General features: G+C 40.8%; 1 protein-coding gene across 4 annotated transcripts in view; it reads right to left on the reverse strand.

The window, feature by feature from the left end:
• Nucleotides 1-14904, reverse strand: part of MEIS1 (Meis homeobox 1) — a 152815-nt gene that overhangs the window by 4193 nt on the left and 133718 nt on the right. For 3 of the 4 annotated variants that reach the window (XM_083495244.1, XM_083495245.1, XM_083495243.1), the window contains 2 exons: nucleotides 1960-2018; nucleotides 224-313 (listed from right to left, as the gene is read on the reverse strand). In XM_083495244.1, coding sequence (XP_083351370.1) covers nucleotides 224-313; nucleotides 1960-2018 — 149 coding nt within the window. The remainder of the gene's footprint in view (nucleotides 1-223; nucleotides 314-1959; nucleotides 2019-14904) is intronic. The other variant, XM_083495246.1, reaches the window with a different exon arrangement.

Here is a 14904-nt window from a genome sequence, read left to right on the forward strand (position 1 = left end):
TAAAACACAGATACCAGAGGGCCAAGGAATATTCAGATATTAAGAGTGAAAAAGATCCCTGTCTTGTCCCTATGCCACATTTAAGGTGCATAAGAAGACAGGCAAGGCAAGGCAAGCAGCTAGTGAGGTACAGCAGGAGTTGAGGCAGAGTTACCTGTGTTGAGTGTGAAGGTGTGGCATTAATGACATTATGACTCTGAGGAAAGTGCATTGCAGCTCTTACCTGGCGCTCTGATTCCCATGTGCTGTTGACCATCCATCACAAAACCTCCCATTGGCTGTCCATCTGGGTTATAAGGTGTTCCTTGGCTTACTAAAAAGGTGCAGGAAATTGCTTAATATCTCTTTATAAGCAAAATCACTAGTTGTCTTGGAGGGAACTAATCAGTTCATTTCCAGACATGCTTGAGGTTCAAATCAACACTACAGAACTCCATGTCAGCTAATTTAAACAGGAACAAGCAACCTTTTCATATCACCATCTTCATACCTTTATGGAAAAATGATAATAATGCTTCTGTCCACCACCCAAAGCCCTGTGACAATTAATGAACAATGCAATAACACATAAACATGCCTGACAACTGCCTCCTGCTGTCATAACCCAAGTCCACACATTAAAAATTCCCCCACGTGGAGTGATTCCTTCACTGCAGCCATATGAAGGACATAAAATGTAAAGTCAGTGGCTCCATGCCTACAAATGGTTGCAGAGATATTCACTAGGCATAGTGTCTTGACTGCCTACATAATGGTTTACACTTATTTCTAGAATTAATTTTATATCCATATGCAGTTCTAGCATGTACACAGTTCTAACACAGAGTTAGGAGGGCTAGTAACATTTATAGCAGGTTAGTTAATGATACTCAAGCGCCCCAAACCCTAAGCCATCTTCAGTTTTAGAAGATGTTGTAGAAGACCCATCACATATGTATGGCAATAAGCAAATTAACAGATGGAAACATATCCACTGGAGAATCATAGGGGGTGCAATACATTCATCTGCAGTGTGCTTCAACTACTACCATACATTTTATAGGTCCCAATATGGGGAGGGGGAAATCCCTTTAAAGACTGACAAGGAAGACATGCAGTGTCGAAATAATTCAGGCTAGCCTTGCCAACCAACAGCAATAGCAACTCAGAAATAGAGAAGAGAATTCAGCAAGTAACATGCTGCCTTGAAGGGGAGGGGAAACCAATTTGGTGTGGGTGTGTGGCATTGTTTTTAAAAATGAGTAAGACAAAATCTAAACAGTTAGAGGATATGGAGAAGCTGGAGGGGGAACTAAATGCCTTCATGTTTAGAATCTCGTTACAGCTAATATCCCAAAGGTGAATGGGAGTTCAAGTGTTATAAAAGTGATATCAAAATACTAGGGATACCCAAAGGTGGGGGTTAACAAGATGAAGGCGGAGATGCAAGAACCATCAGCTATTTTTTACCACTACTTAAATTCTAGATTTTAACAGAACATTAAAACCTAGCTTTAGAAGTAAGCTGCCTTGGGTTATTAAAGCTCATAAAGTTCTACCTCACTGAATGCCTTTGAACTTTACCGAGTCCCACAAGCATCTGTGACCTTTCTGCCCTTTCGACAGGTAATAAAGTTTACAGCAATTCCACACCAAGCCATGCACCAGGGAGTGGCCATACTAGCAGAAAGAGCTAGGGAGGCAAACTCCAAAACCAAATAACTCACATGTAGTATTAATGGCCAGTGGCCTACAGTTGAAAGCGTGCAATTTAAATTTACCTTTATGAAGCAACATTTGTCCCCCCAAAATGTTCAATTGTGTTAAAATGACTCATGTTGTAGCAAACCAAGGTTGGCTTTGTTTCAATTCCCAGCCATTCCCAGTGTGAATTCTAGCTTAAATGCTTGGTGGTGAACATCCTGGTAAATGGCTTGTTATGTTCGTGTGACATGACTACAGTTACTACTAAGGACTTGCCTGCTCGGTTGGACTGGTCTATCATGGGCTGAACTATTCTTCTTCTAGCATTAATAAACCTGAAACAAGAAAGGAGAGTGAACTGTTATCGGAGAGTGAACTGTTATTTTAAAAGAGCATAATTGTTCTTTGCGCAAAACTTGCTAGATGGCAACGTTTTCCTTCAGGGTTAGTCTATGTGTAGATCCAAACGCTGCAAAACCTGTAACCTCTGATGACCTTAGAAAATACAAGCTTTGGATTGTGAGTTGATTTACGCCGGCCTGCTTTTGCCACAGTTGGACACTTCCATTTCATCTTTTCATGGGGGAATTAGCGGTGTTTTCAGGAAACAATACAAGCACTACTCTTTTCAAATCAGATAAGGCTAGTAAAAAAAATGGTAGGGAAAGAGATGTATACCCAGAGAAGCATTAATTCACCTTGCCTCCCACACCCAACCCAATTAGAGATGTTTCTCTAGCAGGTTCTCTCCCCCCCCCCCTCTGCAGTTTTTATCAAAACCTTTCCAGCCTCTTGCAAACATAATTCTATTTTAATGCCTACTATTAAGATAATGAACTGTGATGGCAGCTCACCATCAAATGAGAACATGTCTGGAGTTTTATCACCACCAGCTCACACTACTAGGGACCAAGGAGCAACGCATTCCTTGCAGATTCTGTGGCACAATTTCTCTCTCTTTGTGCTCTTTATGCAAAGTCTGAGGTCAAGGTGAGGTCACAGCTATACAGCCATGGACCTCATAATTCTGCTTCCTTCTGCTAGGCTCGAACATTTACAGCAAACATCTTGTTAATTTGTAATTACTGTATCATTGATGAACCAAGAGGTTGTGGCGGATGACCTGGTTCAGATTAAAGGTAGGGAGTTTTAAAAAAAACAACCACCACTTGAACTTGCATCCTGAGCATTTTGCCTAAACCATTAGTTCTGAAATTGTTATGGAGAAGATAATACTTGATTCAAATGCAAAGTGATAATAGTTTATAAGGGCTACACATAGGTTTGTAATATAAAAAAATAAAGCTTAAATCAAAGCTTAAATCAATAATCCATGAGGGAGATCAATAACATCAGAATCTAATGCTGAATTAGCTGGTTTCCCCTGCCCCCCTGATGAACACCACTCAATGCTTCTGTCCTTTAGCAAGCATGAAAACTGTGCTAGAGAGCAGAAACAGTGGTGCACTGGCCTTCATTTCAATAGTCAAATCTGATAGTCTACCCTTCTGCGAAAAGGAATAAGCCTAGCATTTCAAACAGGACATCGAAATTTCATTCACACATAAATCTGTATTTTTTTTGTTGCTGGCCATTCCACATCTAATTTAAGGGCCAATGGTGATGGCCCTTGTTTTGGCCTTTTAATTTCTCTTTGCTACAGCAATGGACTTCATAATTCTGCTTCCTTCTGCTAGGCTCTAACATTTACAGCAAACATCTTGTTAATTTGGTTGGGTTCCTTAAGCAGAGTCCTTTGCAAATGTCTATGAAGAATGTTATTATTAAGCTACCAGTTCCTTCAACCTACAACACCAGTGGCTGGTGCCTACTGAGACTGGTAGGACAGAAGACAGAGAGGCCAGCAGTTGGTAGAACCAACTAATTCATGTTTTCTCCCCATCCTTCTTCACTTCCAGTTCAACAATGGAAACACTCAGGAGGAGGAGCCAGTGCTGCTAAATCCTGGACTGGATGAGTGTAAGAAAACAGGCAGGTGGGGACTAGCTGAAGGCAGAATGAGGGTGGTGGGGGAGTACACTATGCATCCCCATGGACCAGCCTCTTCTGTATCCAAATATTTCCTGAAAATGAAGTGTAAATCTATATATCAAATGAAATTTCTGAAGCAATTTGCCTTATTAGGTTTTGCAAACGTGGTAAGTGTTATTGGAACCCTCACCTCACTGTTGAACATTACGGATGCTGGGAAGGGTCAAAGGTTCATATTGTTCCAACCCAGTAAATGCTCTGAACTCATCGCTAATATAGACACTTGATACTTTAGCAATCTTAAAGGGGGTGATGCTTCTTAGGTAAAGTGTGTCATGGTATAAAAGCATACCTTTTTAAACTGCTTAGTTCATATAGTGATTTATAATGAGAAGTGAGAATTACTACAAGTATGTAGAAAGAACATGCACATATATGTTTCAGATATCTGTGCTGCACCACTGTGTGTGAATTTATTTGCGCTGATCTTTATCCTAACACAAATTCTGAAAGTGAAAACAATGATCTTAAAATCATTTTATAATGACAATATACTGAGCATGAAAATCAAACCTATGAGCAAAGGTTATAGTAATTTTCCTTTCTCATTATAAAGCACCATGTGAAATAAGCAATTAAAATTTTCTACCTTTCCCCCTATTCGTTATCTTACACCATGACCAATTAGAAAATTGTTTGCACTTCAGAAAGTCACTTTCATACAAACCCTCAAAGGACAACTACAAAGAAGAAAATGTGTTTTACTAGAAGCCCATGGTGGTCTTTAATTTTTGCAGGTAAGTTACATTTATCCTTGTGAGGCATTTGGCCTGATCCTGTTAGAAAGCTTTCCCTGCACATGGATTGCTCCATGTCCTGAGCCCAAAAGACAACTAAAGAAAAGTTCATATGCAAGGACAATTAACTTGCATGTGTACGACTCCTTTTGTGTTTGAAGGCACACCATTTTCAGAGAGAAAAGCATAACGGAAGCATGCCATTCTGTATGGACATTCTTCCCCTGACTGGTGCTCCCAAACTCCTATGCCAGCACCAGTCACCCATTAGGTTAGGTTGAGTGAAAGGAAGAAAAGGGGCTGGTCATTCAAGGTGCCTGCTTTTCATGCAAAAGATCAATGTTCAACGTCTTTATTCTAACCTCCCTTGTCAACACTGACCATTTGTTGGGCGGGTCTACTTCTTTGTTCCTAAAGCTATGTGACAGCAGCAACATATACAGAATTTTAGTTTGTGCTTGCAGATCTCTGGATTGAGCCTACTCATTTTCCAACGCCAATTTTAGCCTTCACAGAATGAGGCGAGTAAACTGATGATAACTGCTGACCCCTGACCTAGGCACAAACACCACCACAGCTCAGCTTAGTTCAGCCTTGTGTTCATGTTCAGATGCAGTTTCTTTCTTTCATAAAACTTAATATACCACACCATAGTAAAAACAACAAACACCAATAACCCTCAAAGTGGGGGTGGGATTGTGTTCTCTGGCTCCAGAAACCTGCCAACCTTGCTGTCTGACAGCACCAATCTCTTGTTCATCAGGCTCAGGCATGCAGCGAGTGCTTACAAGATGGCGCACGCTGACCACTAGAACAGCAGAAGGCAATTCTGGCAAGTAGACTGAACAGGAACTGCAGATCCCCTCTGTAAGAAGCAGGCCCCAGAAGAAACTGAGTCCCTGCAAACTGTAACATAGTGATGGTGATTGGATGTATGCTTACACTGAGTCTGGCTACTTGGGCAAGGGCAGTCTCTTGCTTCATGGCTGAGTTTTCCTTATCAGGGCAGCTGTACGCTGCAAGTGTACGCCATTCCTTTCAAGCAGTGGCAGTTGGGTAGTTTGAATTTAGGGTGGGCCAGAGTCCCAGTGGTTGTGACGGGGGTCAGGTGGCAGGCTGCCTGCTGCACTGCTAATAGGTTGAAGGAGAGAGAGCGCTGAGAATGCTTTGTCACACAACTTTTCTTTCACAAAAATCAAAATCATATTCTCAGTGCAGTGGACAGGTTTGGGGTAGTCATCCAAAACTGGGGAACATTTATCCAGTAGCTGGGACAACTCTTACTGAGGAATAAAACCTAGAATGCTCTATTAAGAAAAACTAAAATATTTAAAATGTGTGTTTTACTGAAGATTATTTTTTATTGTGCATTAAAGCCACCAATAGGACTGCCCCCCTAAAAAACTTGCATCTCAATAAACTCTTGTCTAGTATTTCCTCTAAATCATCCTATAGAAGATCTAACAGCAACAAAACACAGTCACATCCATGTGCCTCACGTTTCTTTAAATATGTTTCACACAAACACTTCATAGTTATCTTTTCCTTAAGTATTCTCATATGGATTTCATGTTTAGTAGCTATTCTGAAAAGCAGCCATGTGTTTGGGTGCCTTTAGGGTGATTTCAGAGGAAAGAACATTTTCCTTCTGGGCAAAGTAATAAAACGACATTCTTGCTCCTCCCCCTAGAAGTCAACTTGAGGTCAGCTCCCAATCCTTGTATCTGTTTAAATAAACTGGTCCAGCTGTTTGTTTCCAAAATACCCTTTAACCTTCTGTTCCATCCTCCCTGTCTTTGTAACAGAATACTTTACTTTGCATCATAGTAAATTCCATGCCACTATACATAAAGTAAATAAATATGGTACCTTCATGAAAGGGTTTCTTCTATTTACAGTTCAAAATATCCCATTACATTAAAAAGGGAATCTTTTGCTCTGAGAAAACTCAGTTCAGTTTCAGCATATTTATAATTCATTTTCATTTTTAAAAAATCATTGATTGTTTGAACTTCCCCCCTTAATGACAAAACATATATAATATTCCTTCAAAGTCTTCTAAAATCAATTAAAACAGAGAGCCTAACATTAATTTTCTACCCAATCTCAAGGGCTTGACATGGGTCTCAGTGTATCCAAATCTTTATTTCCTCTTCAGAAACCCAATGAGGTCAAAAGTCATTTAATGAATTTCATTGCTAAATTCACATTTTAACTTAAGTGTCCCAAGTCCAGATACAACTCTCTATCCACCGCCTGCCAATGGAAAAAGTCCTGTTGCCTTTAACGACTTATTTCAGTTTCAACACAAAGTCAAACGACTCCAGTTTTAAAAATGCAAGTACAGATTTTCCTACACGGAAAGCACTTTTGTGTAAGAAATGTGTGAAAATCTCATGTAGACTCAGGTTATGTGTTACAATCGCAAGCACGTATCTGTCAAGGTGCATTTACCTCTACACACATGCTTTGTCTGTTGACAAAGCTGCTGCCATGTAGAATTTTCCCCTCCAGCCCAAAGACCTCAAACGCTATAATTAGCATCAGCTGTTAAACAGCAAGATAGATGTATCATAATATTGGGAAAGTTATATTTTCTGGCAATCTGCCAAGCAGAGCCAGTTGCATCTATGTCTTCCTTTTGCATGTGTTGGGATCCAAAGATAAATGACAAAGAACGAATAAAATAAGAACCTTCCCTGCATCATAGCAATCGTTGGCTTTTCGCTATTCTCTCAATGGAAGAAGGATCAACGTTTTCAAGCAAAACCCATCCTCCCAGGAACAACAATTTTTTGCATCAATGTCATTACAGATTTTGTTCTGGTGTTTTTTCCCCCCTCCCCCACCCCCTCCCCCGCAATGCCACCAAGTCTAACTCCTTCCTTCCTTCCAAGGGTCCCTCCATTGTGAGAGTACGCATCTCTGGTCACATGGATAAGATTCAGATGAAGACTCAGTGATGCAGCAACCTGCCTTTGAACTTTGACCTTCAGCTCCGCTGCCTCCACTGTGATGTACAAGTTTTGTTTCCTCTAAATGAAAGGCAGCATAACTAGAAACGACAAAGGAGAGCCCCACCATTCTCTCCGTCTGAAAATATTTTAAATGTTACGAGCTCGAAAGCGAATGTTTTCACAGGGTCACAAAGCCACTCTAAGAGACACAATTTGGTAGTCTCGTAGTGCACCCAGGGTGACACTTTTCACATAGATCTCCCCTCTTTCTATCTTGCTGTAGCAGTCCTTCCCTCCCTTCATTTTTTCCTTCCCCTCATTCTGTAGCCATTTGCATCGCTGGCTGAAGTGAAAAATCACCTCTCTTGTCTCCTTTGGAACACAGTCATTTCACACTTCTGTCAACGGAATAAAACAAGGCCTTCCCTTGCTATCAGTGTCTGCTAAAGTCACTTTTGCTCAACAATCTTGACTTATTTCTCCTAAAACGTATACTTGTTCAAATAAGGCTTTGTTAAAAATTAAAAAATAGCACTCTCAGATTTTAAAGAAATGTTTAAGGTTAGATTCTTTAATCCTTTCCAATACATCTTCACAACCAACCCAGTATTTTGAACCTCGAGCAATGTGTTGGAAATTTCACACCAAAGACTGAAGTGGGGGGGGGGCAGCAGCCAGGGGTTTGCATATTAACAGTGGTACTACTAGGAGTAAGTGGCAAAACATGTTTGCTCCCCTCACAGTCAGTTGGAAACCATTTGTAGCATATGCAGCTGCAAGTTTAAGGAGAATCAAGCGCAAAGAATCAAAACCCGTTTATCATTACATGTTCAGTTTTTTTTAAAGCAGCGTAGCAATTGATATGGAAGAAGAAATAGCAAGAACCCCGCGTAAACAAATAAGATAGTATCCTAAATGGGCCATGCAATTATTTTTCTATTTATACTTTCTAAAAGCATCACTTCTCTTGTACTTCTAGCCTCTTTTCCCACATACACAACATTAAAAAACTTTTGAGATGGGCATATCTAGCAACACAGTCCTTCCACTTACTAGTTCTGGCATATTAACTGGTACAATAGAAAACAATTACTGTAAAGGAATATACTCAGATTTTAGGTTTACTGTTAACTTTATCTTAGAAAGTTACTTTTGTAAGACATTTTGGCACCCAAGACAAACCAAACCAAAAAAATGACACACACCCCTTCTCCACCAGGGAAGAAGTGGTGAGTGAATATCTGCACCGGGAACAAGTGGAGAGGTAGGGGGAGAAAGATCAACATTGCGATCTGCTGCCTCTGTGGACCCTGCAACCTGAGGCGGTCGCCTCACCAGGCCACATGGGTGAAGCAGCCCTGTTTGTAACTGTTTCCTTTTTAAATTTGCAGAGCCATGGAGCCCATCATAATCATTATAAAATATTGCTAGTTAGTGTCTTCCCAATTGTAGTCTTCAGTACTTTAAAATGGGAACCAAATCTTAAAGGATCTCTAAAAGCAACCAGTAGAAGTTCTTTTTTAACTTCAGTTTAGCTGCCAAGCCGATTATAATCTTCAATTCTATGCTTTCCAGTCATCCCTTATTTGTAAAAGTAAGTTCTTAATCTAATGAAAAGAAAGTTGATTCAATGTAAACTTAAACCGTATGAAGTAATGCTTGGCAATTTTTCTTGGTTTCTACCGCTTGCAAATAAAGACAGTTCAGAACTATAAATGTGGTACATCATTTAACAACAAAAGGGAGGCAGGAAAGGAAGACAGTCCCCTCTCTGCTTACCACCCAATTCAGAAAACAAAATATTGGAGTGTACTAAAACCACAGTAAGTCCATTAATCAGACTTATGAGTGCATCTAGAAGACTTATCTGGAAGCACTGGAGTATTTGTCAATTTATTATACACGGGTGGTTGTTAAACGTTGTGTAAGGCATTTAAGAACAAACTACAAATAAAGCTGTATGCAAAACTCGTGATGAAAACCCACTAATTAATTTGACAATTTGATGTAAGGTACTAATGAAAGCAATGTGCTGCTCTGCAATTTAGTTTTAAAAATAGCTCCTGACTTCAAGTGTTACTATGTGACCCTGCAATTGTATTCATGCTGTGGATTCAGAAGAAGTTTCTTTAAAGCTGGAGAACATTGTTTATATTCTCTCACAGGCACAGCCAGATAATGTACCGAGCATATCAAGTGTAGAGATGGAAGGGATGAATATGAGATCAGGTATGTACACCCAATATGTATGCCTGGAGAATCCTGGCTTTTACGAGTCAGGCATGTAAGAGACATCTTTTGTCAGTGCCCTTCTTGATCTCCTTTTGAACACTTCAGAAAACTTTTCTATCCCATAATTCACTTTCCCCTCTAAATTCACCCAAATGCATAGCTCTGGCACTCTGGAGAATTGTGAAGGAGGGTCAAGGACAACATTATTTGCACCAGACTGTGGGGAAAATATAGCCGCTTATGTAGCTGCATTTGTCATTGTTAGATTTACTTCCACTGCACACACAAAGACAGGCTCAGGATCTTTCCCCACCAACGCAGTCCTCATAAAAAGAAGATCAATAATAGATAACAATAATAAATAGCAGTAAGTGACCTCCCAAAATCCTTTTCCTGTAAAGCTAAACAATATTCCCTGGTTAGCCTTCAAAAATGTTGTAGTAGTGAAAGAAGCATGCGCGCGCACACACACACACACACACACACATTCCTCAACATGGTGAAACAATAACAGGAATAAAATAGGGAAACTGGCATATATGGACATCTTTGAATGAAGATATGCCAACAGGTGATCCATGTAGCCTGGTAAATACAGTTGCCAAAAGAAACTCTTCTGCATTATTGTAAATGCTGCTCTAAGGTTAATTGCTTAAGGTTAGACTTGCCACAGCCTAAAGATCCACGCATAACAAAATAACATGTTAACAGCTAAAAATTGGATCAGCAGAGCAATGTTAACAGATTTTTCACACTTTGACACTACATGAACAGCGCAGCTAACAATGAGCTTTGGTTTCTGGCACAAAAGTAATTCTCATTTCTTTCTTATGATGTCCTGTTCTGCAGTAGAGAGGAGACCATTCCCTTTAAAAAGTTGTTTGCAATTCTTTCTTTCCAGTCCTTTTCACTAATACCACTTAACTACTATCTGGTCTGAGGTGATGGACTCAGCTGTCTTTATCTGAGCTTGAGACAATCACAAACACTCCTGCAAACTGGTGCCAAGCTTGTCATGGCATTTTAACAACAGTGTACATCTTCTAGCAGTTGTTTAGTTTATTAATTGTTTTTTATCAATTTCTCACTTCTTCAAGCAGCTCACAACAACAAAATCCGTAAAACAGAGAAAAGCAACAATTAATAAAAGGAATATTGTATCAAAATAACTCATGTTATGCTTGCAAAGCTGTTGCTAGGTACCCAAAGAAACAAGGGGAGGATCTGGCCTCAAGGTCTGGATTAATATCAGGGAGGAGTAAAAGCCTGAATCAGAAGCTCATGTTATACGCCCTTCGACTTTTTATTTGGAACATTATGACACCGATCCAAATAATTTGTACAGCATCAGCAGCTGTTAAATTTAACTTTGTGTAAATAGTTTTAAGTACATTTTTAACATTAATGTTATTTAATGTGAACAGGCATGGGGCAGGGGGGAGAGAGATAATGTCCTTACACTACATTGAAATACAATTGTAAAGTTCTCATTTGTATTCTATGAACTTTTCGGGTTTGATCTGAAAGTTGAACACTGTACAGAATGTTCTCTGCGTATGCAAAACAACTACCACTTATATTTGTTCTAGAACCATAGTTCCCAACGTGGGGCAATTCAATTTTTTTTTGGGGGGGGGGAATTTGAGAATGAGTTAGACCAAGTTAACGCCCTTTTAGGGTTCCTCCACATGAATAGGAGTTCACTTTTTGAATAATAAGAATTATATATCATGGGGGGGGAGGAATCAGGATTTTAGAGATGCTTAGGTGGGGCATGGCCAAAAAAAGGGGTTGGGAAGCACTGTTCTTGAATATTCAAACCATTTCACATTTATCCTCTTGCTGTGGTGCTTATAGCGACCCTGCAAGGTAGGCTGGTATTATTAATCCTAGATTGCAGATACAGAGCTAAGGCTGAGATTAAGGCAAAGTAGCAAGTTGATGGAAGAAGTGAAACTTGAACCAGAGATTCCCTTGGTTCATAGCTATGAGTCTTAGCTACTAGGCTACCCCAATTCTTTGGTGTATTGTTTGTGCACATGTAGGTTCTATGAGAAATTCTAATTTCTTGTTCTCAACAACAGGATTCCATCCATGTGTCCTGCTGCTTTGATATGAGCCCAAGGAGGAAAGGGGGAAATGTAGGGCAGGTAGCAACACACCTGAGGTGAAATGCACATACAGCACATGCAAATGAGTGTGCCAATGTCTGCAGTGGGAAAGGAAACTCTTCACTACTGCAAGTGCATCTGCAAAAAGACATCCAGCAGAGTTCCTCCAGTTGTAAACAGCCTGGTAAGTTTAGGTTCTCCTTGCCTGAAGGCTAAATTATATTTTACGTCAGGCACAGGCAACCTCGGCCCTCCAGATGTTTTGAGACTACAACTCCCATCATCCGTGACCACTGGTCCTGTTAGCTAGGGGTGATGGGAGCTGTAGTCCCAAAACATCTGGAGGGCCGAGTTTGCCTATGCCTGTTTTACTGTGGCAAGACTGCAACCTACCTTGTATACAAAATCATTTCTATTTTGGATCAACTCAGTATGGTGAATGATAGTAAATATAAGCCAGAGTATTGATTTACTGAATGCCCAGCCTTTCCTGCTTATTTGGATACATTTCAATTAGTACTGCCCACAGATGTCTGTTTGGAGGGAGGCATGTGACTGGATACAAGTTGGATTCAAGCCTGTTATTGCTCATGCAAATATGACTGATGAAGGGACATGTCGAACTTCTATTGCAGAGAGGTAGGGTCAGCCCAAGACATTTTGACACCTGATGCGAATGACAAGATGGTGCTCCCCCTGCAAGGGAGGAGTGGGTGAGTGAAGATCTACTCTGGGGAAAAGGGAGGGGGCATCTAATCAACCTATTCACCTTAAAGGGCAGCCTCCACCATTTTATCCCTAGGGGTAGGAGAAGATCAGCAGTACCTCCTATTCACCAAGAGACCACTGAGGAGGAGGCAGATCTGGCTTCCAAGGATTGTGCCACAGTCATTGCTGCTATCTGGGCAGCTGCAGTGGCTGAAGCATTCATCAGACACCAGATCTGCTGGCTCTGTGGATCCTGCCGCTTGAGGCAGTCACTTCACCTTGCCTCATAGGTGGGCCGGCCCTGCAGAGTGGGTAGGATGCAAGACAGGCTTACATCCAGGTCATATAGCTTCAGCCTAAAAACCCCCAAATGTAACAGCATGCATTTGGTAAATACCACATCTCCAAGATATTATTCTGGGGCATGGTATTGAATTGGTATTGAATTAATAAAGTATATATTTCCCAGCTCTCTGCTTTTGACCTGGGTGTAGTACTTAATGCTGGAGTACAAGCTTGGTACACAGACTACCCTATAGAGATGAGGCATGGCCAAGTTTATCTAACACTGAAAATACCTGCTGAATATGGCTAGTCTGGAGAGGCCATTATGTCTGAAGCCTTGCAACTTTATGTCATGATCTGTCCTCCTTGAGCCAATCTGTAAGTATTACAGAGGTCACCACCTGTACCATATGTTACCATAATGAGTGGAGCAGGATTAAAGAGGTTTACAAATCCCTCTAAAGCCTAAGCGAGGAAGATGTAGGGTTTTTTGAGGGAACCATAGCTACAATAATGGTCATAAACTCGATCACCCAGCAACAAAACCAGAGGCAAAAATACAAAGCTGGACAACATGTATCACCAAAATTATCTTTTAAAAAATTGCAACTGTAATATTAAAGTAAATCATAAGATACAAGCAAGTAGTACCAATTCCTGCACACCAGAATGTCATTATTTGATTTTGTTTTCATATCACCTCCTTTCAGGGTGGTGAAATAACTATTTTAGGTAGTTATCTTCACGTTGATTTGGCCATTTGCCATCTTTCATGGTCTTTCAGTGGCCCTGAATTTAATAGTATTAACAAATCCAAGCTTAGTAGATCCTTTTATACAGACCAAAAAAATGACAATCCAACTAGCAACAGAACTGCCATTTAGCTACAAATCTTGAAACAAATGAAAATCACTTTAAAGGTATTTCCTAGTACTACATAATTACCTCAGACATTGTGTCAGTCCATGCTTTGTGTTAACCAGAGAATGCAAACCATAGCTTGGGCTTCTAAACATTAATCAGGCAAACAATTGTGTCAGGTTCCTGCATGCTTTCATTGTCCAACCTCTTAGTTTCGTAAGTTCACTACTCATTGTACAACAGCTTTGGAGGCAAAGAAATGGTTGTAAAAATGGCTTGTTGATTAAGATACCGCAGCAAACCATAGATGACACATACGGGCATCTCCCACTTACGTGGGGATTACATTCTTGGGTACGGCGTGTACTGTATACATGCAATCATTATAGTGGGGGCATCTACAAAGCCTGTAAACTTCCTCTAAACTTCTGGAAACCCATGAAAAACCTTTTAAGAGCCAACAGCACTTACCAGACTAGTACTTCAAACTGTGGTTTCAGATTCTGAGTGGTCTGCTGATTGCAAATCATGGTCTGCCAACTCTGACCTCACCCCTCACCACAGGTTACACTGCTTTAACCACAGTTTGGTCTTAGCCTTGAATTAAACATGTAAACCTGAGAAGCAGTGTGGTGAAAGGGAGTTCTTTATCTCTACCCAATACATTGTATGGATATTGGGTGTTAGAAGAGGGGTTGCACCTCTGGTGAGGGACACATCATGCTCCTTATGGGGTAGTATGTCCACTTTTTATCCCTACCCTGTACTCAGCTCTCTCTCTGTGGCTCCCAGAAGCTGTCAGCATGTGACAGTGGCCACACCCCAGGAAATGGCTGGCTGGCTAAACTAGGAGAGGATAGCCAATGGGTCTTAAACCCCCTGTGAGTTAGGGAGTTCCCCTGCATGTGAAGACAAGCTCTGGCAGATTGAACAGACGAGACTAATAGTGGATCCAACAGCCAAGAAGGCGGTTTCTGCATGTGCTGTAGAGGGGCAGATGGGGCTGGTCAACCTAGGAAAGTAGTCTGTCTAGGAGAAGGAAAACTCTGATACTAAATCTCTACTGCCTTGCATGCTATCTTTGGGAGTAGAAAAGTAGTAAACCCTCAAGCTATTTCCGACGCTCTTCCAGGTCGAAGGAGCGCTCGTGCGCATGCGCACATGCTATTTCCGGCGCTCTTCTGACCAAGAAGTCGGTCCTTGCTGCGAGAAAAAAAATGGCGCTGTGGGGGGGAAAGCACAGAATTCCCACACCGATCCACAGAACGGCCATGGGCC

The sequence above is a fragment of the Podarcis liolepis genome (assembly GCF_965112155.1).
Source record: "Podarcis liolepis genome assembly, chromosome: 3".
Classification (NCBI taxonomy): domain Eukaryota; kingdom Metazoa; phylum Chordata; class Lepidosauria; order Squamata; family Lacertidae; genus Podarcis; species Podarcis liolepis.